Below are 25,140 nucleotides of genomic sequence, written 5' to 3' on the forward strand. Positions count from 1 at the left end.
GTTAACATAAATAACCTACTTTTAAAATAAAAAATAACTATATTTTTCAGAAGAAAATTAGTGAGAATAGTGGCATTGGCATCTATACTAATAAAAGGGTAATAAGCTAATTAGACCGGATATCTTCTGGACAAAGCCATGGTGGTGGAGCTGAGGCAGAGGCGGTTAGGGGCGATCAGGCCGGCAGGGGAACAGGGGCATCAGGCCAGCAGGCAGAGTGGTTAGGGGTGATCAGGCACGCAGGCAGGCAGGTGAGCAGTTAGGAGCCAGTGGTCCCGGATTGCAAGAGGGATGTCCAACTGCGGGAGGGATTGGGCCTAAACCTGCAGTCAGACATCCCCCGAGGGGTCCTGGATTAGAGAGGGTGCAGGCCGGGCTGAGGAACCCCCCAACCCAATGCACAAATTTCATGCACCTGGCCTCTAGTTCTGTATTTTTGCAAATCTCATTAATTTTTAGTAGATTCTCATATCTGCTTCTGGATTCAGTCTCAGATGATACCACACTTCATGTAGCCTTTGGAACATTCTGTTGTTTATTTGTGAGAGCATGAGTATGAAAAAGGCAAAGTCTAAGTATTATTTCACATCATTGACTCCCCTGTAAATACTCTTCGGGACTTCAGGGCACCTCAGGTCATACTTTGAGAACTGCTCTTCTAGGTTATATTTAAGATATTTTTAAAACAATGATTGGGTGCTGGAAGAATATATATTCAAAAATTAAACATTCCTTGAGCATGTCTTATCTAATTTCAGGAAATTCCATTGCAGTCACTTATTAACTGTGTGATTTAAGACAGCTTCTGAGCTTCAATTTTTTCATCTGTAAAATGAGAATAATAATAGTATCTATCTCAGAGGGTAAAGGGATGAGTTAACAATCAGAAAATGCTAAATAGAGATTCTAACTGGCTTAAACTCTGGCCTAGTAAATCTGAAACTGCAGCAGCCTATTCTTTAGTTCCCTCTTGGCTATAGTCTTGTCACTCTGAGTTAAAATAATAAAATGCCTAAAAAACTATTGCTTCTCTGTGATTCATATTTGCTATTAACTCCTTATTTGTGTTGAAATGAGGAATTTTTATTTTTATTTTTTTAGCATTCTAATTCCTAATGGTGGTTTCTCTGGTCACACCATGCTTAGAACATGCCATTTCTGTTACCAGAACTCGAAATTAATACTCAGTGCTGGTAGTAGATTTTAGCTAAATATTAAAAACTGGTTTCTCTTCTTTCAGTACCCCAAATAGTTCATTCTTGCTACGAGTATGTCTGTAGAATGGAGTCTTTTTTCTTTTTTTCTTTTTTGTTAATCCTCACCCAAGGATATTTTTCCATTGATTTTTAGGGAGAGTGGAAGAGAGAGGAAAAGACAAAGAGAAACCTTGATGTGAGAGAAACACATCGATTGGTTGCCTCCAGCACGAGCCCTGACCAGGGCCTGGGCTGGGAGGAGCCTGCAACCGAGGTACATGCCCTTGACTGGAATTGAACCCTGGACCCTACGGTCTGCAGGCCAACGCTCTATCCACTGAGCCAAACCAGCTAGGGCGGAGCTTTTCTTTTTTAACCTGAGATGAAACAAAACTAATTCTTAAACCCTGAGAATCTGCAGTTATAAGCAGTGCAATGTTAGCTTTAGTTTAGTTAAGTGAGTTTAATGATGACCATATTGCTATTCTGTTTGTATTTGCATCTTCTGGTCTATTTTTAAGAGTAATTTTTTTTTAAACAACAAAAAACATCAGTAGTAGTATGTATTTTAAAAGTTTTGTGGTCAAGTGTAATGCAGTTACATGGGCTGTGGCTTCTCAGGTCTTTAGTTTGAATACCACCACTAACTAGCTCTGTGAACTTGGTAATGCTATTTAATACAAGTCTGTTTCCTCACCTATAAAATGGGGAGGAAAATGTTTTCTTTGAAGGCCTGTTGTGAGAATATTTGAAATAAAGAGATATTTTAAATAAAAATATTTAATACTGTGACAGTAGCTTAGTGTCTGGAACAACATATAGGTGTTCTGGCAGTAAATGTATGTATTCTCATTAGCTGCCTTTAGCCATAAGAAATGTTTTAAACTTAAATTTCTACATGGAATTGTTTCTGTATCTAATGAAAATGGAAAGTATCATTGAATTTGTGCAATTTAAAGCACAGTTGGACTCTAGAGAAATGTATACATTAACAGTTTTTTTATTTGGAAGAGAAAACCATAGGGTTTTGAAACCTATTGAGGGGTATAAATGTTGTCTCATATATTTCAAATGATATACAAGTAAGCATTGGGAGCAATTCATATTTATATTGTCATTAAATATTTTTAGGTTCTTTTCAATTACTGTGTTTGATTCTCACAATTACCTTGTAAATTAGATACTGTAATAATTATGCAAGTTATCCTTAGAGAGCTCAGTGGTAATTGTTAGTTATTAGGCTATGGTAAATATGTGGTAGTTTAGAAAGTCTAGGTTAATTATCTCTTCACAACAACGTAAGAAGGTTAGTAGTAGTATTACTTTTTATTTTTTAACAGAAGGAGAAATGGAAGCTTTGAAGTTTGTTTTATGCCCTACGTCAGACAGCTAGTACGTGGCTCCTCTGTGCTTTGAATCCACATGTTCTGCCTTTGGATTCTGAATACTAAAATTAAAGTACACATTACATTTCAGCTGCTGATAACTTGATTTAGAGTTATTTATGCATTTGCTTTAATACTTTTAAAAGAACAAGTCATTTCTAATGGCTTATGTTCATCATTTCATTTTCTGATTACAGCTTGGAAGCCTTTTTGCATGTTACTGTTCCATTGAAGTCACTGAGGCGTTATGGGATGGATATCTACAACAAGCAGATCCATTTTTTATTTATTTTTTAATGTTAATAATCCTTGTTAATGCAAAGTAAGTATCAAGTTGGTTAGATTTTTCTCTTCTCTGTTCTCAGGATGGTCTGTTAATATTTAACTCATTTGAGTCTTTTTTTACAGAGAAGTTATTTTAGCACAAGAGTCTGACAGCAAAGAAGAAGTTATCCGTAAGTAGAATTTAATGTAGATAATTTCATGTCACTTAGTTTTATTTGTTTAGTTTTATTTTTAATTTAAATTCTTTATTGTTTAAAGTATTACATGAGTCTCCTTTTTCCCCTATTGACCGTTCCCCGGCTGCTTCCAGCCCCAGCACATGCCCTCGCCCCCCTACTGTTTGTGTCCATTGGTTATGCTCATATGCATGCATACAAGTCCTTTGGTTGATCTCTCACCCCCACGTCCCATACCTTCCCTCATAGGTTGGACAGTCTGTTTGATGCTTCTGTGTCAATGGTTCTATTTTTGTTCATCAGTTTATGTTGTTCATTATATTCCACAAATGAGTGAGATCATGTGATATTTATATTTCTCTGGTTTATTTCGCTTAGCATCACTTAGTTTTATTAAACTCAGTTTCCTCATCTATAAATTTAGGGGATTGGTCTAGAAGAGCTCTAAGGTTCAGTTCAACTCTTACTTAGTCTTCAGGTACAAATATTAGACTACTTTCCCCAGTTTTGCTATCCTCATTTATTCATTCATTCATTCATTCATTCATTCATTCATTCATTCATGTTTTTTCATTCCTTTCCATATACTATTTCTTTGGTTTCCTTGTTCAAATAAAATGCCTTGCCCTCCCCTCCTCTCCCCTTCTCCTTCTCTTTTTCTACCTCCTTTCCTCCCTTCCTGTCTCCCTCCCTGCCTTCCTCTTTTTCTCTCCCTCTCTCTTCCCTTCTCTCCTGCCCCCTTCCCTTCCAGCCCCCTTCCTTCTTCCTCAGTTTACCTTTCAATACTTTGCTTTCATGGTATCTTCATTGTGAAACCTTGGTTCTCTTTTTCCGTTCTTCCCACTCTAACCCAACACAGATTTGTTATTTTCTCTCTACATTGCCTAGCACTTTGTGCTATCTATATTACAGTGTTTATCTTGTTAACATTTTAATGATTTATTTTAACATTCTGACACAAGACATAGTTCCTTAAGTCAGGAACTATTTCTTAGTCACTTTTATTTCCAGAGACCCTGGCACTTACTAGGTGTTTGTTAAATAAGTAAATAAATTACAATATTCTAATTAAGGCTAATGAATTTGATTTGGTTGCCTGTCACCATCATTCACTAATAAAATTGCATTAATAGTTTCAGCTCTTTTGGGGAAATTCACTTCTCCCCAAACAGTTTTAAAGGCATCACTGTTAAGATTCCATTTATATAATTTTTATTATGTTGAGCACATTCTAGCTTTGATACATAAATAATGTTTGTTATATTCTTCACAAAAAATTTTTTAAATGTTGTTATCTCTGTACTCCTATTTCAGAGTTCTTGGAAAACACTCCATCCAGTTTGAATCTAGAAGATATAGAAGACCTTTTCTCTCTGGCTCAGTATTATTGCAGTAAAACACCAGCTTCATTTAGAAAGGTATAAAATAGGAAATGACAAACTATTCATTGTTTCACATTTTGCACATTGTTTTATTCTCATTATCCATTTCATTTAAAATACTCAAGGCTTGTTTTCTTTTCTGTCTTTTTATGTGTTGCAGTTTTGTGTGATTTTCTACTATAAATACTCTCCCTCATGGAGAAACCGACAGATTAAAAAAGATAGTATACAGATATGTTACAAATTATCTCACCCCTACTCTGGTTATTAGTTATTTCTGATCATTAGAATATTGACTATATTTCTTAAATTAGTGCTCTCTTTTAAAAATTGTATTACAAAAATCTGATGGGGCATGTATAATTATGCCTTCTTTATCTGGAGTTCAGCTTTGCACTTTACTGATACAGAGCTGTCTTGTAAGCAAAAAAGGATCACTTAGCCCTACAGAGACCTAGAATCTTTCTCAGACCAGACAAGTGCTTACAAGAGAAAGGACACCAGATTAGAAGTGTAAGTGGTGTGAGCTCCTAGAAAGTAAAACTCCAGGAAGCAAAAGCTAATAGTGGAGGAGGCAGAGAAGTACTTTAACAACTAGTATGGCACACAGGTTTGTCTGTGACCTCAGGTATCAATGAGAGCATTAATTGTCTTTTTTTTTTTAACGCATTGTACCATAATGATTGCTAGTTGGTAGTTATGTCACTGAAACATCAAGATGAGGTTAAGTTATGTTCAGTATAGCATGTTTTAGAAGGCAGTTAAGAGAAACCTTTTAAGAACATTTTCCTTGAAACTAATTAAAGAAGAGATTTGTTTTGTTTCTAGGGACTGATTTCAGCTATTTTAATAATTGCCTTATGTAAATCTCCTCAGTTCCCAACAATGTTGAGTAAGTCAGATTATGGGATAGTGATTTAGGATGCTGGGTGAAAAGAAGTCTTATACTTTTCAGTCTCTTAAGAGGAATAGTTTTTATTCAGACATAGTAAATGATCTGCACTAGCATTTGCTAATTAGAGCAGACTGTACTGTATAATCAGTGTCTTACATAATTTATATCAAATATGAAAAGTTGTGAGTAACCAATTTTAAAATTTAGCTATAGGTAGTAGTATGGAAAATACTATTTAGCTATAGGTAATAGTATGGAAAATAACTTTGAAGAATGTGTTATTTCATTTTGTGTGAACTCTGATAGGAACTTTGTATCTTTTTGTATTTTTTAGCTTACAAGATTTGAGATGATATGTTAAGTTTTAAAAATCACACAACTCAAGGATGTTATATAATTACTAGAGGCCCAGTGCATGCATTTGTGCACTGATGGGGTCCCTCAGCATGGCCTGCAGGGATCAGGCTGCAGCAGGCAGCCAGGGAGGAGCCTGGGCTGGGTGCTGCGCTGCTCCCACTCATCCCAGTCCTGCTGCACCTGCCCGACCGCTCAGTAGGCTCACCAGCTATGAGCCCAAAGTCTGGCGCCTGTTGGTCAGCTGAGCGGTGCTCCTGCTGTGGGAGCATGCTGACCACCAAGGGGCAGCTCCTGCGTTGAGCATCTGCCCCCTGGTGGTCAGTGCACGTCATAGCTACCAGTCAACCAGTCAACCGGTCACTTAGGCTTTTATATATAGAGAGATTTTACCTCTTACCATGTTATATTAAGAGTATTTCAGAAAGAAATTTTGATTTTGTTTTTTCTTTATAGTATTTTTAAATTTTCTTTTCAAACAGGATAATCACCATCTATTTGGTAGTACTTTGTTGGGAATTAAGGATGATGAGGCAGATCTGAGTCAGGCTCTTTGTCTGGCAATCTCAGTCTCAGAGATCCTTCAAGCAAATCAGCTGCAGGGGGTAAGTAAAGAAAGCCCACAGTTTTGTCAGAGAACTGTCCCTTTTATTTTTTATTTTTATTATTATTTTGTTATTGTTGTTAATCCTCACCCGAGGATATTTTTCCATTGATTTTTTGGGAAAGTGTAAGAGAGAAGGAAAGACAGAGAGAAACATCGATATAAGAGAAACACATCGATTGGTTGCCTCCTGCATGAACCCTGATCAAGCCTGGGCCAGGGAGGAGCCTGCAGTCAAGGTCAGAATTGAACCAGGGACCCTTTGGTCTGCATGTCGATGCTCTATCCACTGAGCCAAACCGGCTAGGGCAAGATTGTTCCCTTTAAATACAAGGAACCAGTATTTCCTCCCTGTTTGATGATTTCCACAAAATTAATCTACTACAAAAATGTGGCTATTTTGCTTTCTTTGATGATTAATGTGCTAAATCTTCTGTCCAGATGGTCATTTTTAAACTGCCAGTATTGGTGTTATTTTAGTTGTCAACAACTAATTATTTTTTACACCAATTTTTGTAAACTGTTAAACCTTTTTCATTTTAGCAAAGCAACTAAATGGTGTATAAAGTACTTAACAGAGTGAATTTAGCATTTAACAGTTAAATTCTGGGTTGTTACACAACTGATTAAATTACAAGCTTAGATGCCATAAAGCATGTAACAAAGGAGACTTGAGGAACTATTACTAGTATTGCAACATTTACCCATGCAAGTGTGTATTTGGAATGTGGGATGTATTTCCAAAGAGGAGAGAGGAATCGACAGGAAAATGCCTTTGACAGTAGATCTTTTTAAAACAAGTAATTCACGTATTTTTCTTACTAGAACTATTATTTTTTAAAATATACTTTATTGATTTTTTACAGAGAGGAAGGGAGAGGGATAGAGAGTTAGAAATATCGATGAGAGAGAAACATTGATCAGCTGCCTCCTGCACACCCTCCACTAGGGATGTGCCTGCAACCAAGGCACATGCTCTTGACTGCCCTGGGACCCTTCAGTCCGTAGGCCTATGCTCTATCCACTGAGCCTAACCAATCAGGGATAGAAATCAGGGATATTATTAAAAAACAAATGAAAATATGTAATATAGTTTAATAAGACCCATATGAACCTCCTCAGTTCAAACTGCAATTGTAAAACCTCCCCTCACCCACCAAATAAGTTTAGTTCTTATGTGAATTGAAGTGTTGATAAGTTTGTGGATTTATTTGCAGAAACAGGAATTGTACCTATATGGTTTTTAAAAAATTGTTTAACATGATTCACATTTAAAAAATTAAGTTCCAATATATTATAATTAGTTTTATAATTCAAACTGACATTTTCCTGGTACATATTTTAAGACTTTCTGGTCAAGAACAGTATATACAAAATGTTTTACTGTTTTAAATTAATATAATGTTTTAGAATCTTGAGGTAATTTTCTTGTATCTGTATTGATTGGATCCTTCTGATCTATGTGAGATCAATTTTTTAATAAATGTATTCCCCCTTCTTTGGTTAATTATTAGTATTATCTAAAATACAACTCTAATGGCAAATTTCAGTACATCAAAAAATTGTTTCTTTCTTAGGAAGGAGTCCGGTTCTTTGTGGTGGATTGCCGTCCTGCAGAACAGTATAATGCTGGGCATTTATCAACTGCTTTCCACTTAGATTCAGATCTGGTTAGTATAAATGCTTATTAATTTTTTTTAATTAACAGAAGAAATCTTTTTATTTTCTTTAGCTTATAAATATACTAGTAAATGTACCCAATTTAGGGATGTTTTTCTTTCTGCTTAAGGAGGGAGTCTCTGTCCTTATGATAAAAGTTGCTCTTGGGTTGCCTTTTCACTCGGGACACCCTTTTGGCATCCTCAAGAAGTGGTTCTCAGCCTGTGGGTCGTGACCCCTTTGGCGGTCGAACGACCCTTTCACAGGGGTTGCCAAGGACCATCCTGTATATCAGATGTTTACATTACGATTCATAACAGTAGCAACATTACAGTTATGAAGTATCAACGAAAATAATTTTATGGTTGGGTCACAACATGAGAAACTGTATTTAAAGGGCCAGAAGGTTGAGAACCACTGTCCTAAAGGATAGATGAAAACATTGTTTACTATGGCTTACTATTGCTTACCATTATTATGTCAATAAATTCTAAACTTCTGACTACAAGCTACCTGATGTGCCTTGCATCTAGTAAGTACTCTGTAAATATTAGCTCTTTTATAATTGGGTAATTATTCTAAATGTTTTTATGATAAGCCTTTTTTCCCATCATGAATACTTACGTATGTAATAAACTAATACTTAATAGGTGTTAAGTTGTTAAAATTTCTGTCGTCTGATCACTTTAATTGAAGAAGTAGATGAGGTAAATAGTTAAATATTGTCAGAGATGCTTAGAGTAGTGTAGACTTGGGACTGATGTCATTTAAGCCGTTATGAGGTTATTAGAGCCTTGGGGATAGGGAAGATGGAAAGAGCAATAAACACTTTTGCTGATGGTGCAATCTACCCTCTTCCCAGCGTGTCTGAAAAAATTGATGCTATGGCTGAAAGGGCATGTAGCAGGGCCTAGGTGGTGTTGAGAGGAAACTCCTGGAAAATGAAGGTAAAACAACCCAGAGAGTTTTGGGCGCTGTAGGTACAGAAAGAAGGCAGTCCTAGCTTGTTTGCATCTTGAAATTGAACTTTGTGCCTTTCTCTTCCTTGATTAGTGCAGGAAGACTTAGATGGTTTTAAAATTTACTCAAGTGATTCACAAATACTTGAATTAAAAAAAAAATTCAGAGAATCTCCAGAGTTAACTGTTAACAGCATACTTAATCTTCTTGACCTGTCATGCATATTTATATATTTTTTGTTCGCTTTTTCCACTTGGCAGTTCATTTGTTTTTTGATTTAAAAGTTTCTTAGAGATCTTTCCACTTAAGTACATTCTTTTTAATGGCAGTATTTGGTCCATGGTACAGATATACCATAATTATTGTTTGATTAATGTGCATTTTGATTAATTTACATTTTGATTATTTGATTAATAACACATTAATCAAATGTAATTAACATTACATTTCTTATAATAATCAGTGCAGTTAACATCCTGTACATACATTGTGAACTCATGCAAATATTTCTGTAAAATAGATTCCTCAAAGAAGAGTTGTTGGGTTGAGAGGTGTGGATGTGTAAAATTTTGAAAGAGACGACTGCCATATTGCCCTTTAAAAAGGCTGAACCTTTATACTTTACAACCGTATATGAGAATAATTGTTTTCTACATTCAGCATTAGTGGACATTACCAATTATTTTTTACTTGCTAAGAATGATGCTTGAAAAACAGTGGTAATAACTAGTAATATTAAGCATTCTTTTGCAAGTTTGCTGTTTAATTATTTAGCACATTGTTTTTATGGTTTATCCATTTTTTATTGGATTTTCACTGTGCTTTTTTTAATGTGCCCTAATATAGTAGTTTCAAAAAAAAATGTAGTTATTAGTATACTTGTTCCTTGAGAGTGAGAAATTAATTTTTCATTTCTTTCTCTCTAGTACCTAGAGTAGTGCTGATAAATAAAGGGTTTCTGCTATTTCTGACTGTCCTCTAAGAAATACATGGCTTGCTGTGTTAGTGAAAATAAAAAATATAGCTTGTTTTTAATGTATTATTTTTAGTCATGGACCATTCCACTCAGTGTTAAACTTTTCTTGTCATGACACCTCAAGAACACTGTAATTTATTAAGAAACAAACAGTAGCCCTAACTGGTTTGGCTCAGTGGATAGAGCGTCAGCCTGTGGACTCAAGGGTCCCAGGTTCGGTTCTGGTCAAGGGCATGTACCTTGGTTGTGGGAACATACCCAGTAGGGAGTGTGCAGGAGGCAACTATCGATGTTTCTAACTCTAGCTCTCTCCCTTTCTCTCTGTAAGAAATCAATAAAATATATTAAAAAGAAACAAACAGTAACCACACATTTTTTTCTACTAGGCTGTTTATTTTGTATAATGGTATATCTGTACCATGGACCACTGTACAGGTAACTTAATGTTTCAGTAAATTTTTAACTTTCGTTTTTATATATTATAGGTACATTTACACGTATTTCTTTTTTCTTATCCCAGGAATTTTATTTATAAGAGTCTTTTTTTTATTTTGTTTTCATGGTGACTAAATATTTTTTTTCCTAGAAAACTATTTCAGGTTTTGCACATGTTTGTGAAACACAGGGTGGGCATGTTTTTAATTTTTTTAAATTGTCTAGATGCTCCAGAATCCATCCGAGTTTGCACAGTCAGTAAAGTCCTTGCTGGAAGCACAGAAGCAGTCCATTGAGTCTGGCTCCATCGCTGGTGGGGAACACCTCTGTTTCATGGGCAGTGGCAGAGAGGAAGAAGACATGTATATGAACATGGTCCTGGCACACTTCTTACAGGTAATGCTGGCAGATTATTTCAACTTTGCTTTGTTATTGCTATCACCTTTAAAAAATTCTTGCCCTAACAGGTTTGGTTCAGTGGATAGAGCGTCGGCCTGCGGACTGAAGGGTCCCAGATTCGATTCTGGCCAAGGGCATGTACCTTGGTTGCGGGCACATCCCCAGTAGGGGGTGTGCAGGAGGCAGCTGATCGATGTTTCTCTCTCATCAGTGTTTCTAACTCTCTATCCCTCTCCCTTCCTCTCTGTAAAAAATCAATAAAATATATTTTTAAAAAAAGAAATTCTCATAGGCATTTTTGTGCTGTTATCTACATTGTTAAATTTATCTGTATGTTTTTCTTTTTAAAAAAATATATTTATATTGATTTCAGAGAGAAAGGGAGAGGGAAAGAGAGATAGAAACATCAACGGTGAGAGAGAATCATTGATTGGCTGCCTCCTGCATGCCCCCTACTAGGGATTGAGCCCACAACTCGGGCATATGCCCTAACTGGGCATCAAACCATGACCTTCTGGTTCATAGGTCGACACTCAACCATTGAGCCACTCCAGCTGGGCTGTATTTTTTTTTTTTTTTTTTACAGTTTGTATGTTTTGTGTCTTGCCAAGAAAGGTCTTTCCCCCAGAGTTTTCTTGCATGCTTATCAGATTTCCGTTTTTGTTTAAGTTGTGAAGGTTTTCTATGCAAAAAGTATGTAGGAAGCAAAAAAATAAATTTTTTTCCCCTGGTATCTAACCAGTTAGTTATGCTATCAATTTTAAATACCACAATTTTTATATACTGAATTCTTCTATACGTTAGCATCTGTTTCTGGATTATTCCATTGCATTGATTTTTACGTTTATTCATGTCCTAAGACTATTTATAGTAGCTGTGTAATTCATTTTAATATATTCACTATTTTTAGCTACCTCTTTTTGTGTGTTTGAATATAAATTATCTTCAGCGTAACTAATCTGTATTTGTGACTTTGTGCAATCTGTTCTCCCCTCTACAAAGCCGTACTCAGTTAAAGTCCTCTTTTTGTGTAACCCTGAGCTATGGGATCAGGAAGACAGTGGTGTGGTGTTGCACAAGCCACTCAACTTGGGTCCTTTCTATTCATGTTATATTGTACTGGGAGTCAGGTTTGAGAAAGTTATTGTAGAAGACAGAATCCTTGAAAGACAAAAGAGAAGTACTGAGATATTTGGGGGAGAGACTATAAGATAACTTTGTACTTTATTAAAGAAAAAATTTTAGAAATTCATACAGAATAACAAATAGCGACTCAAACTCATTTTATTTATAAATTTAATTGGCCTATTCAAAAAATGCTCTGCTATAAACTGCATATTGTGAGGGCGGTCGGATAGCAAAAATTTGGAATATTGTGAACTCTATTTTTATAATTCAAGTTCTTGATGTGGCTTAGAAATTTCCCTCCCAATTTTTATTATGGATAATTTTAAACAAATCCAGAAGTGCAGAGAATTGAAACCTATAAACTCTTTGTACAGACATAATCACATTATCATTATTAGACTTTATTATAAAAAATAACATAGTGTTCAGGTTTCCCTGAATTTCCCAATATCCAAAACAAGACATTGCACTTGAATGATATCTTTTTAAGTCTTTTTAAATTTATAGATTTATAAGTTATCTTTCAAAATATATTTCCTTGCATGTATTTGTTAGAGGGGAAATTGTTTGTAAAATGATAACAGTCTATCATTTTTTTTCATTCGGAATATTTGCTTTTATATTTCCTTTTTATAAAGGACACACTATTTTAAAAATTTAAAAAAAACAACACTCTAATTATATCCAAAAATACAACTTACCTGTTTTTCATTTGACTCTTTATTACACTATTGGAACTATAATACAAATAAAATTACAGTCTTGTTAGAGCCATGAAGTTCTTCCTTTCTTCCCACCCAAGTACCAGACCTTATAATACACAAGGTAAATGTATTTACCTCTTTGTGCCAAAGTCCATAATGTTAGCATATAACCTTATATTACATCTGTCAATGTTTACAGAATTATCAGGAGTTTTAATTATATTGCATTTTGGAATAATTTAAAGTTTATATTCCATTACAGAAAAACAAAGAATATGTGAGCATTGCCAGTGGAGGATTTATGGGTAAGATTTTAATTTATTAATCCCTTTTCCTCCACTTTTCAGTGGAAATTATATTAATCAGAGCTGATTTGTAGGTAACTAAGTCAGTTAATGGGTATTTTCTCTCTTTAGTCATTCAGTATTTTCAGAAAATACAAAGCCAGCAGAACATACGTAATAGACAAATATAATAGGAAATTGATAAATATTTAATGGAAGACTCTATAGATGTGTTTAGTTAGCTTGTATTTGCAAAAGATATTTTTGTAAAGATGCCTGAATAACTGCCCACATGACTTGCCTCTACAGAGGAGAAGTAGATAGGATCTAGGAAAGGAATAGGAGGAATACTTTTCACTGTATCTGTATACCCTTTCTACTCTTGCTTTTTAAATTTGTTTTGTTTTCATTTTATTTTTGAACTACTTGAAGATATTAGCTGCCAGAAAAATGTTGGCTCAATGGAATAAAACAGATAAGCTGATGTTTTCAAATCTGCAGACTAATATCTGGTAATCCAGGTTAGTAAAATAATTGACAAAATCTCTGCAGGCAAATATTTGAGAATTTATGAAGAATTAGGCCAGAGTAATAACATTTAGAGTTTTCATTTTTTACAAGAGATGTTATTAAGGGGACAGACTTGCAACTAGTAAATAAGTCCTGCAGTACTAATGTACAGTATAGTGAGTATAGGCAATGAAACTGTATTGTGATCATCAAACTTGCAAAGAGCCTAGATCTTTGTTATTACCACCATGAAAAAGAAATGGTAATTACATTATCTTATGTTATAACTTAGTATTTTCAGATTAGTACTTGTTTCCTTTTTGTCTTTATGACATTAGCAAGGATCATGATTCCCTCCCATATGTCGTGGCCTGATAATTATCTTTGAGGCTCAGACATAGAGTGATCTACAGAAGGGATTATTTTAATAAAGTGTTAAGCAAGTATTGGCCTAAAGGTATGAATTATTTATTTTCCAAGAAAACCTCTTTTTCCATAGCAGTTAATGCCTAGACTGCTTTTTTTTATTATGGCAAAGATTAATTGATATCTCCTTATGGTAAAATAAAAGTCACCGTAGGTTTTCTTTCTTTTTTTTTTTTTTTTTTAATTAGAGTTTACATTCAATATTATTTTGTATTTGTTTCAGGTATAACAGTAAGTTTTCTATTAATGTTCTATGTCATAAGAAAATGTTGCTGAAATTATCTGTTAATACTTGAAAGATTACCTTCCAAAAAGGAAAATATCAAGCCTATATATACAGTTATTGTCACCCGCAGGATCAGTTAAGAAAAGCGATATATGCGTACAGAAGGCATTAGAAGGAAGGAGAAGAGGAAGGGAAGGCTTTCTGTGGCTTGAAGTCCTTTGCTCCTTTTCAGAGGTGCAGAAAGAAATACCTGTAATCATGTCTGTGGATCCTTTTTCATCCAGCTATGACATGTTTATTATACTTCTCTAGTAATGGATCTTTCCAAAAGGGGTTGATTTGATGGGTTTTGTTTTTCTTCTCATTTATTTTAAGCATTGCAGCAGCACTTAGCAGATATTAATGTGGATGGACCAGAAAATGGATATGGCCATTGGATTGCTAGTACCTCAGGCTCAAGGAGCAGTATCAGTTCTTCTGTTGATGTAAGTGTATTTGTCAAATATGTCACCACATTAAGATAAATGCCCAGGAAAGGTGATTAATTCATAAACCCCACCATAACAGAAATAGGGTCAAAATTATCAAACACATACAATGAGGAGTAATGTTTTTGTGAAGTTAATGAGATGACTGAGCAGGTCTGCACAGTTAAACTAGCCTGGAGTGCAGGAGGTCTACCTGCTGAATCCACATTTCTCCCTGTCCCACTGCAGTTTGGTATCACCTAGTGACAGTTTTCTGCTTCAGCTGAAATATTCTGAGTTCTGTGATGAGCTAGCAGTCTCAAGTGAGCTTATTCTAGGAATCTCCCAATCAGTTTGGGCCAAGATAATCCTGAGGCCAGTGGTCCCATTTCCTGCATACCATGTCTTCTCCCCACCACAGACATAGACTAGAACTTTAGTCCACCCATATTTGAGAATGGGTCATACAGAGGAAGACTGGAACCCACTGCCAGTTCCATAATATTTAAATTTTAGGAGGCAGCTGATAGATGTTTCTCTCTCATCGATGTTTCTAACTCTCTATTCCTTCCCCTTCCTCTCTGTAAAAAATCAATAAAATATATTTTAAAAAAATGATTAAGCTTAGTGAGGAAGGCATATTGAAAGCCAAGACAGGCTAAAAGCTAGATTCTTATGTCAAACAGCCAAGTTGTGGTGCAAATAGCAAGAGAATATGAAGTAAAAGTGAAGCCTGAACATGCCACTGTATTACTGCAGTCTCATTTCATGAGTGGGGGAATTGCTTTTATGGATGAGCAAAGAAAGTGGTTTCTTGCGATGGAATCTACTCTGGGTGAAAATGCTTTGAAGATTGTTGAGATGACAAAGGATTTAGGATACTATATAAACTTATATATAATACTAGGGACCCAGTGCATGAATTCGTGCACCTTGAAATAAACTGTGGGTCTCAAGGCTGCGGTGGGCACAGGGGCAGATCTTGGCCCATCTTCCGTGCCCCTGCCCGGCCCCTTCTGCTGCGACCCCCAGCCCCCTTGTCTGCCAGCAGCCCCGCTCCCATGTGTTGACGGCACAGAAAGATTGGGGCTGGTGCCAGCAATGGGTGCAAGCAGGGCTGGCGCTGTCAGCAGGTGCGAGTGGCAACTGCTGCCCGATCGCCCCTCAGGAGCAGGGGAAGGTAGAGAAGCCCGCAGGGGCAATCAGGGCTGGCAGCCGCCTCTTGCACCCGCTGATGTCATGGAGTTATTGGGACCAGCGCCAGGCACCAGTAGCAGGTGTGAGCAGCAGCTCCAGCACTGGCTGCAGGTGCAAGCGTGGCTGGCACCGTCAGTGGGTGCAAGTGCCAGGCAGACCGCAGCGCGGGAGCAAAGAATTTTCAGTAACCACCAGAAGCTCTCCCCAATGACAGTGACCAGCACCCCACCTTGGTCTGGCACCCCTGCTCACCTGCTCCACCATCCCCCCGTGGCCGCTGCCCGCCACATATTAGCTTTTTATTATATAGGATTTATTAATTTATGGTTTATATATACTAATAGTTGATAAACCAGCACCAGGGTTTGAGAGGACTTACTCCAATTTTTAAAAAATTTCTACTGTAGGTAAAATGCTTTCAAATAGCATTGCATGCTACAGAGAAATTGTTCATGAAAGGAAGAGTTAATCGATGTGGCAGACTTTATTACTATCTCATTTTAAGAAATTTCCAGTCATCCCTACCTTCAGCAACTACCACCCTGAGCAGCCATCAGCATCAAAGCAAGACTACCAACAACAAGATTACAACTCACTGAAGGCTCAGATGATGGTTAGCATGCTTTAGCAGTTAAATGTTTTTTAGTTAAAGAATGTACATTGTTTTTTAGACATAATGCTGTTGCATACTTAATAGACAACAGCATTGTATAAATATAACTTTTATATGCACTGGGAAGTAAAAAAATGTGTGTGAGTGTGACTCGTTTTATTGCCATATTCACTTTGTTGTAGTGATCTAGAACCGAACCCACAATATCTCTGAGGTACGCCTGTATACTTTCGCTCATTTTTATAGAATAATCTGAATTAAGAAAAGCTCAAAAACTTGATTACTTGTTGAATAAGGAAGGTAACTTCACACTCCACACATTTATATGTGCAATATATGTCCTCATTTTTTGTTTCTATCTTCCATTTCTAAAATGGTTTCACCTAGGGCTGCCATATCAAATTGATTGTGTGACTTAAACAACAGAAATTTTTTTCCTCAAAGTTAGGGAAGCTAGAGATTCAGGATCAAAGGGTTGGCTGGTTTGATTTCTCCTGAGGCCACCCTCTGGCTTGCAGATGCCACCTTCTTGCTCTGTCTGCACATGGCCTTTTTCTGTGTGGAGCACCCCTGGTGTTTCCCCCTCTTCGGTAAGGGCACCAGTCACGTTGGATTAGGGCCCACTCATATGACCTCATTTACACTTCATTACCTCTTTAAAGACACTGTCTCCACATACAGTCACTTTCTAAAGTGTACTGAGAGTTAGGACTTACACATAGGAATTTAGGGAAGGGAGAGGGACACACTTCAGTCCATGACATTTAGATAACTTTTAGCAGTAGTGTGTCTGCTAATTGTTTGGAGAGAAGTTCTTTAGTAATTTATTTATTTATTTATTTTTCAGGGAGAATCTTCTAATGGCTTAAATGATAGAGGAATGAAATCACTAGTAAATAAAATGACTATTGCTTTGAAGACAAAATCCGTTAATGTCAGGGAAAAAGTTATAAGTTTTATTGAGAATACATCAGCTCCTGTGGATCGGTGAGTTGCTCGTACAGCATGGGTTTATGATGAGTAATTAAAACTAAAAAGTATCTTACAGTAAATATTAGTTGACTCGAATGTGTTCTAGAAAAGGATCATAAAGTACATTTTTTAAGTATATGGTTTCAGTTTCCATTATAATTATAAGATGTTCTATATTGCTGTAAAATTTGTCTACAGATTACTTTTTTTTCTCTCCTACTGCTCAGAATAAGGTGCAAGTAATGATTCTGCCCCTTCATGCCATTTTTTGAAATATATATTCAAATGTCATTTTATGTTTTACTCTTTATATGGTAGCTGCTTCCCACATGGCAAATGTATGAGAATCAACTACCAAATGGAGTAATCTCTGCAGGAGCCTCTTCCTCTGCTTTTGGAATTTAAAACCTAGAAAATCTGGTCATGCTAAATAAAGCAGAAATACATTTCCTGGAGTTCAATAGTTCAGATCTTCATAGAATTTTGTTCACAGAATTTAAGAGACCCTTAGCTTCCCATTACTTACAAATGAAGGACATAGCCAACAAATAATAAGCAAATTTATCTATTATATTGTTTCTTTCTGGAATTGTGAGTACACAATATATTTTTGCCCACACATTGATCTTTCTTGTTCCTAGAGTTCAAAGCTAACCTAATAATTCAGTGCAGAATTTGTTTCTAAGCAAGCTTGATCTTGGCAGTGTGTTAGAGTATTTAGCTTCACTCATGTTTTACCTGCAGTATCCTAGGAAAGTTGAAATATTTGTCTTTAAGAACTAAATGTCAGGAATTTACTATTTGTCACTTTTTTAAGTATATATACATACAAAAATATATGTTTTCCCATCCAGTAAATAGTAAAGAAGAAAATAGGTTATTTTCACTAATTCAAAAAATTGTATCTTGTCTAAAATGGTCAACTGGTAAATAATGTTAAAGTGTTTTACCACAAAATATTTCTTTCGCTCATTAAATTATATGTCTGCTCTTAAAAGCCTTTAACATTTTTGCTTTTAATTAGTGCATTTTGAATTACAGTACTACTATTGCTACATTTTATAGCCTGAAAATTAAATATTTTTATTTTAAAATTCATTAATTTTATTTTAAAATGAACTAGTGATAAAATGAAAAGACTTTGTTAAGGAGTCACTTGAGACAGGCTTTTAAAATTTTTCTTTGTGCTTTGGATGATTGAAACATCTTTATAATGTACACTCTGGGTTAGAAAAACTGATTGTGCTATATTTTTGTTTTAAAACTGTTGTGGTTTTATAATCATTTTGTTCTGTCCTCTGCCTCAATTTGCTGTAGAATGTCTTTCAATCTTCCTTGGCCAGACAGAACATGTACAGAGCGGTAAGCCAATGAGTAGAGCAGCTTTGTTGGGCCATCCTTTCCTTTAGCATGCTTCATGCTGTCTATAAGCCTCACGCTGTCTTGGCTAAAATTCCATGTAACTGTTTCAAATGCTAAACTTTTCTCATTCTGCTTTTAGGAGTACATGTGACGCTGATCTCTTTTTGGTTTTTTCTTTGATCATTAAAAAATTTTTTTCTTGCATGCTTCCTTGTATCTCCCATTCCTCAAATGAAAAGCAAGTGCATTTGAATCCAAGAATTTCATAAACCTGCAGCTTTTATTCTGAGACAGAGGGAGGTAAAACAAAGAAAATAAGTAGTTTCAGAGTTGACAGGCTATTTAGCTTTGGAGATCATTTACTTCTGTGTTCTGCCCTAATGGTAGAGAAAATTATAGTACCTGGGGAAAAAGCACAATTCATGGTTCAAAATTTTGGATAATTCATGTTCATTATGTCATCTGTAATAATAAAAGCGTAATATGCAAATTGACAGAACAGTGGAACGACTGTCCAGACAACCTTCTGGATGAAGCCGGGACTGCAAAGGCCTACTCTTGCACAAATTTCATGCATAGGGCCTCTAGTTTTAGAATATTTTAGATTTTTCTTAATAAAGTGTATGTATTTAGGTTCATGAGTTAACATATAAATTGGTTCCAAAGAACCACAGTTCTGGAGTCCTGCCTTTGGTTTTCATTGAAAGAAATTGTCATGATGGACATATTAATGTATTACCCATCTCTTCTCTGCCTCATTGAGATGGGCTGTTTGTCATTAGATCCCATAAATTTGAAAGGATCTTCAATTAGGATGAACAAAAGAATTTTACTTAATACTTGTGTATGGCTTAACAGTTTTTATACTCATAGAATGTTTCTGCAATTTAAATTAGAATATCAATTATAGCAATACCTATGAACATTTTAAAAGAAAATCTTGTCATACTTTGACTGTAAGTTAAGCTTTAGAATAATGGACTTGACTTTTTCTCAGGTCATTTCAATATTCCCAGTGACTAGAAATATAATTTTTAAAAACAATAGTTTACTTTCAACTGATTGATAAGGGCTTTTATTTTCTATTACTGTTCATATAGAGAACCCATTACAAGGGCTTCTATTATAATTTTATCTAAGACTATTTTAAAGGAAATTGCATCTTTTAAAATTATAATGTTTGTGAATTACCACCATTTTATTTTCTCTTATACAACCATTGAATTCATCTGATTTTAACTCCCAAGTTTTCTCCCAGATTCTTAATTTAAAAAAAAATTAAATTATCTTCTCTGGTCCAGAGGCAGATATACCTATTTTGAAAGTAAAATTCTGTGAAATGTTGGAATGAAATGTTAGCTCCTGAGCTTAGCAAATTAAGTAAAAACCTTGTCAAACTATTTTGTAGATGCTTCTGTTATTATTTTTACTAAGAAAGAATAGATATGCTGCTTTAAAAAAGAAGTCCATCCATTGAATTTTATTAATTTTTAGCCAGTCTTTTAAGAACCATCTCAGTAATCTTTAGCAATCTTCTTATAAAAACTCCATTGTGGTTTTTTTTTCTATTTGTCTCTTCAGATACTTGGTTTCTGATTCAAGCATTCACTATAAACATTACCTTTATTACTTTCTATGTTGTAGCAAGCAGTTTATGCTTTAATATCAGGAAAGAAGCAATAATTTAAGTCTCATATAATTTTATAATCTAGACTAGAGGCCCAGTGCACAGGATTCGTGCACTGGTGGGGGGTGTGGCCTGTGGGGATTGGCCTGCTTATCCTGGTCAGTGGAGCGACTGTGGACCCGCCCCCTGAGTGGCTGCTCCTGCTGCAAGAGCAGCTGCTCATCCAAGTTAGGCCAAGCAGTGTTCCCTCTGTGGGAGCACACTGACCACCAGGGGGCACCTCCTGCGTTGAGCGTCTGCCCCCTGGTGGTCAGTGAGCATCATAGCGACTGTCTACCGGTCATTCTGATCATTCCACTGTTTGGTTGCTGGGCTTTTATTAGATTGGATGCCACTAAAGTATTCTTAGATAAAGCTATATTATCTTTATCTTTGCCTTTTGTAAGAAAGCTGAATCTGAGTTTCATAGGTTTTTGAATTTTTATCTAATGAGAATAGTTTGATAATGTACAGGATAATTTTACGTTAGATTTATTTTAACATAGGCTCAAATTATTTTATGATTTTAATTTAACCAAAGTGTAAACTATATAGTGATTAACCTAACTTATAATTCCCCAAAGAATGTCTGGTTATACACTCAACTCAAATTGATTTTCTGTTGAGGAATGTTGTTTTGAAGAAGTAAAAATTTAAGCCTTTCAACAAAATTAGGTTGTGATAAGATTTTTATTGATGAAATGTATTAGAAAAGTATTTAAAATACATGTTTGATATCCATCTTGTGGAAAAATTGAATTCTAAGGCTAAGTAATGATAGGCTAACTTGATTTTTTCCCCACTTTGGACTCTCTTCATACTTTATCCTACAAATAATAAAATGTTTATTCCCCAAAGTATTTTGTTAAAATTATCTGCAAAGTAATGAGGTTAAGTTTTTATGTTAAAAAAGAGGTAATACTTCCTGCAGAACTAACCAATTTTGAGTTTACATGTTGTTTAGGCTTCTTTCACTTGAATAAGAAAGGCAGATTCATTTCATGGCTTATGTTTATGTATTAGAAGTAGAATCTTAGTTTCTATTAAAATTAACGTAACAATAATAAAAAATGGGAGGAAAAAACCTTAAGACACTTGCACACCCCTATGAAAATTTTAAGCACTCTTAGAATTTGAATGTTTGGTTCCATAATCTATATTGTCTAACAAACATGTATGTTGCACTTGCTATATACCAGGCATTGTTCTGAGAGCTTTAAAAAACATTAACTGGCTTGCCCAGCCAGCATGGCTCAGTGGTTGAGTGTCAACCTATGAACCAGGAGGATACGGTTTGATTGCTGGTCAGGGCACATTTCTGGGTTGCGGACTTAATCCCCAGTGTGGGGTGTACAGAAGGCAGCTGATCAATAATTCTCATCATTGATGTTTCTCTCTCTCTCCCTCTCTGAAATCAGTGTGTAATTACACACATACAATATTAAATGGTTTAATTCTTATAACCATGAAGGGTAGATGTTATTTTACAGATGAGAAAGCAGAATCACAGAGAGGTTTAGTAACTTCTCTAAGGCCACACAGATCTAAGCATTGGTTTCTTATCTTCACCCAAGGACATGCTTAGAGAGAAGGAGGGGGAGAGGAGAAATATCGATGTGAGAGAGAACATCAATTAGTTTCCTTACGTAAGTGCCACAACCCAGGTATGTGCTCTGACTGGGAATTGAGCCGGCAACCTTTCGGTGCATAGGACAATGCTCAGCCAACTGAGCCACTCTGGCTGGGCTAAGCCTTGGTTTATAATGAATATTAAAATTGCTTCAAATTTAATATTTAAAGATTTGAAAACATTTAGCCACCAAGTCGTTATGCCACTTTTGCTAACATTTCCTTATCTTGTTTCAATTTCCTTAACATAGCTATCCTAAAACTGGGTTGTACGTGGGCAAAGAACATTTACATTTGTTTGAGTAGTCAAATGGTACTTGGCTAAAATCTTTAATAACTTATGTGATGTTCCCCATCCCCCCCTAAAATTCTTGGAATATAGGCATGTGAGCAGCAGTGACAGAGTGGGCAAGCCTTACCGTGGTGTGAAACCTGTGTTCAGCATTGGGGATGAAGAAGAATACGACACAGGTGTAGTACTACACTTACTTATAGACTTCTTTCCTCAGGCACCAGGAGTGATGGTAAAGATTATTTTGGGAGTAGCAAACAACTGCTTTTAAAAAAAAAAAAAAAAAGACACAGTGCCCAGCCGGTGCGGTACAGTGGTTCAATTCGCAGTCAGGGCACATGCCCAGGTTGCGGGCTCTGTTCCCTGTTTGGCAGCCAATCAGTGATTGTCTCTCATCATGGATGTTTCTCTCTCTCCCTCTCCTTTCCATTCTGAAATCAATAAAAATATATTAAAAAAGAAAAAAGACACAGTGAGATTCTGTAGAGGAAATTAAAGACTGTTTTTTTTTTATTAAGAGTTCGTCTGAAACATCTGAGGTTCTGCCTATTAGAAATCCAAGGCGAAATGTTGCGTAGCCAGTTGATTATAGGAGCCTTTAATTGAGGAGACAAGTCTAAGTTGGTGATAATTTCAGAATCATCAGTGTACAAATAGTATTTAAATCCATGGGATTGAATTTAAAAACCCTGATCCATCCACCTAGGAGATTGAGAGCTGTGGGACCAAAGTTCAGGGAATTCCAAAACAGACATCTGAAGAACCTGTTGAAACTAGAGGCAATATTTTAAAGGGCCACAAGATGGGGATATTGTGTCAGGGAAATTTGTCATCCTCCATGTGGTTGGTTGTCTTTCTTTATATTTTAAAAAAGAATTTATTACTTTGGTTCATAATCCCACTGCCAGATTATCCTGGTTAAGTAATCATAATTAATATTAATATGTATATTAAGTTAGAAAAAATAAAACAGTACATAAATGTACAAAATATGAAAAAACTCCCATATCTCACCTTGCCTTTTCCAGTTAGTAATACATGTTGCATATTTTCTATCTCAGCCCGTATACCTCCTCAGTTATTTTTCTATCATGTGAACCTACCGTAATTTATTTATTTCATCTTCTTCCATTGACATTTTAATTTTTATTTCTGTTTCAAATGACAACGGATTTTTTTTTTAATATATTTTATTGACTTTTTACAGAGAGGAAGGGAGAGGGATAGAGAGTTGTAGTAACATCGATGAGAGAGAAACACTGATCAGCCCTCCTGCACACCCCCTCCTGGGTATGTGCCCGCAACCAAGGTACATGCCCTTGACCAGAATCGAACCTGGGTCCCTTCAGTCTGCAGGCCGAGGCTCTATCCACTGAGCCAAACCGGTTAGGGCAACAACGGATGCTTTTATACATATATGAACATGAACTTTTGCAAGTACATCCAGATGGTAAATTCTTGGCAGTAAGATTGCTAGGTTACAGGGAATCACATTTGACATTTTAATCCATGTTACAAAATCACCTTCCAGAAAACTTGCATTGTAGTAAATGTAATTTTCTACCTCCTATTTCTAATTTGTTTCTTTTGCTCCTTTTCCCCCACCCTCTCTGTTGCCATAATCCTGTTATGTATCTTTCCCAGAATATCTCAACTTCTTCCATTAACAAATGAATGAATAAATTATGGTGTGTTTACATAATTCATACACACACATATTTACACTATGGAAAACTGCACAGTAATGAAAATGAGAAAACTAGAGCTGTGTGTGTCAACATGGATACATTTTATAATGTTGGGAACGGGGTAGCCATTACAAAAGAATACAATTGAATAGTCTACTTACATAAATTTTACTTAAAGTACAAAATACTACTTTATATTATTTAGAGATATTTATATAATTAAAGATTAACTATATGCAAATATAGTTAAAGTATGGAACTGGTAACACTAAACTTGATAGCCACTATTTCTTAGGAAGGAAGAGGAGTGTGATTGGGGAAGAGGAATGTAGATATATGAGATTTCCTTTTTTATTGTATCTTTACTAGAGGCCTTGTGCATGGATTCCTGCACTGGTGGGTCCCTTGGCCTGGCTTGCACCCTCTCGCAACCCGAGACCCTTTGGGGGATGTCAGACTGCCAGTTTCGGCCTGATCCCCGCAGGCCAGGCCGAGGGACCCCACAGGTGCATGAATTTGCACAGGACCTCTAGCATGCATATAAGATCTTTGGTTAACCTCGTCACGCCCTCTCCCCTCCCCACTTCCTTTTGAGATTCATCAGCCTATTTCATGTTTCCATGCCTGTGCGTTGAGCGTCTGCCCCCTGGTGGTCAGTGCATGTCATAGCTACCGGTGGAATGGTCAATTAGGCTTTTATAGATATAGATATTTTGAAATATTTATTAAAAAGCAAAGGGAAGAACATTTATAATTATTAATCCCAGGGACCATAATTTCTTTTTCTTAAATGAGAAGAACAAAATAATTAGGATGTTTCCTATTTCTCTCATGAAAATAATATAGATTTTTACTTATCTATCCCAGGTTGGATTTGTTGTTGTTTTCCTTAAAATCTGGAACCAGCAAGAAAAAAAGAACTCTGCTCTATTTGCCCTCAAAATAGGTGTTCATTGTTGGAAAATTCAGCCATCTCTCTACAGACTAGTCAGATTTCATAGTTATGCTATCTAAATAAAAATGCTTAAATTTCTTAGGTAGTTTAATCTCAGTATTTTCACCTGACTTTTTCTTATCATATAGAGCAATTTTTCATAACATTATTTTTGTATTAGTATTTGTGGCATAAAGAAATATAGTAGCAGCATTAGAATTAAGTCCTAGCTGGTTTGGCACGGTGGATAGAGCATCGGCCTGCAGACTGAAGGGTTCTGGGTTCGATTCTGACCAAGGGCACATGCCCAGGTTGTGGGCTCAATCCCTAGTAGGG

General features: G+C 35.9%; 1 protein-coding gene across 3 annotated transcripts in view; it reads left to right on the top strand.

The window, feature by feature from the left end:
* Positions 1-25,140, top strand: part of TBC1D23 (TBC1 domain family member 23) — a 67,279-nt gene that overhangs the window by 36,525 nt on the left and 5,614 nt on the right. For 2 of the 3 annotated variants that reach the window (XM_081086729.1, XM_081086731.1), the window contains 11 exons: positions 2,779-2,903; positions 2,990-3,036; positions 4,357-4,460; positions 6,156-6,278; positions 7,855-7,947; positions 10,533-10,703; positions 12,801-12,843; positions 14,360-14,469; positions 17,109-17,248; positions 18,551-18,595; positions 22,273-22,361. In XM_081086729.1, the coding sequence (XP_080942855.1) occupies positions 2,779-2,903; positions 2,990-3,036; positions 4,357-4,460; positions 6,156-6,278; positions 7,855-7,947; positions 10,533-10,703; positions 12,801-12,843; positions 14,360-14,469; positions 17,109-17,248; positions 18,551-18,595; positions 22,273-22,361 (1,090 nt within the window). The remainder of the gene's footprint in view (positions 1-2,778; positions 2,904-2,989; positions 3,037-4,356; positions 4,461-6,155; positions 6,279-7,854; positions 7,948-10,532; positions 10,704-12,800; positions 12,844-14,359; positions 14,470-17,108; positions 17,249-18,550; positions 18,596-22,272; positions 22,362-25,140) is intronic. The other variant, XM_081086730.1, reaches the window with a different exon arrangement.

The sequence above is a fragment of the Myotis nattereri genome (assembly GCF_964212035.1).
Source record: "Myotis nattereri genome assembly, chromosome: 3".
NCBI classification, from domain to species: Eukaryota; Metazoa; Chordata; class Mammalia; order Chiroptera; family Vespertilionidae; genus Myotis; species Myotis nattereri.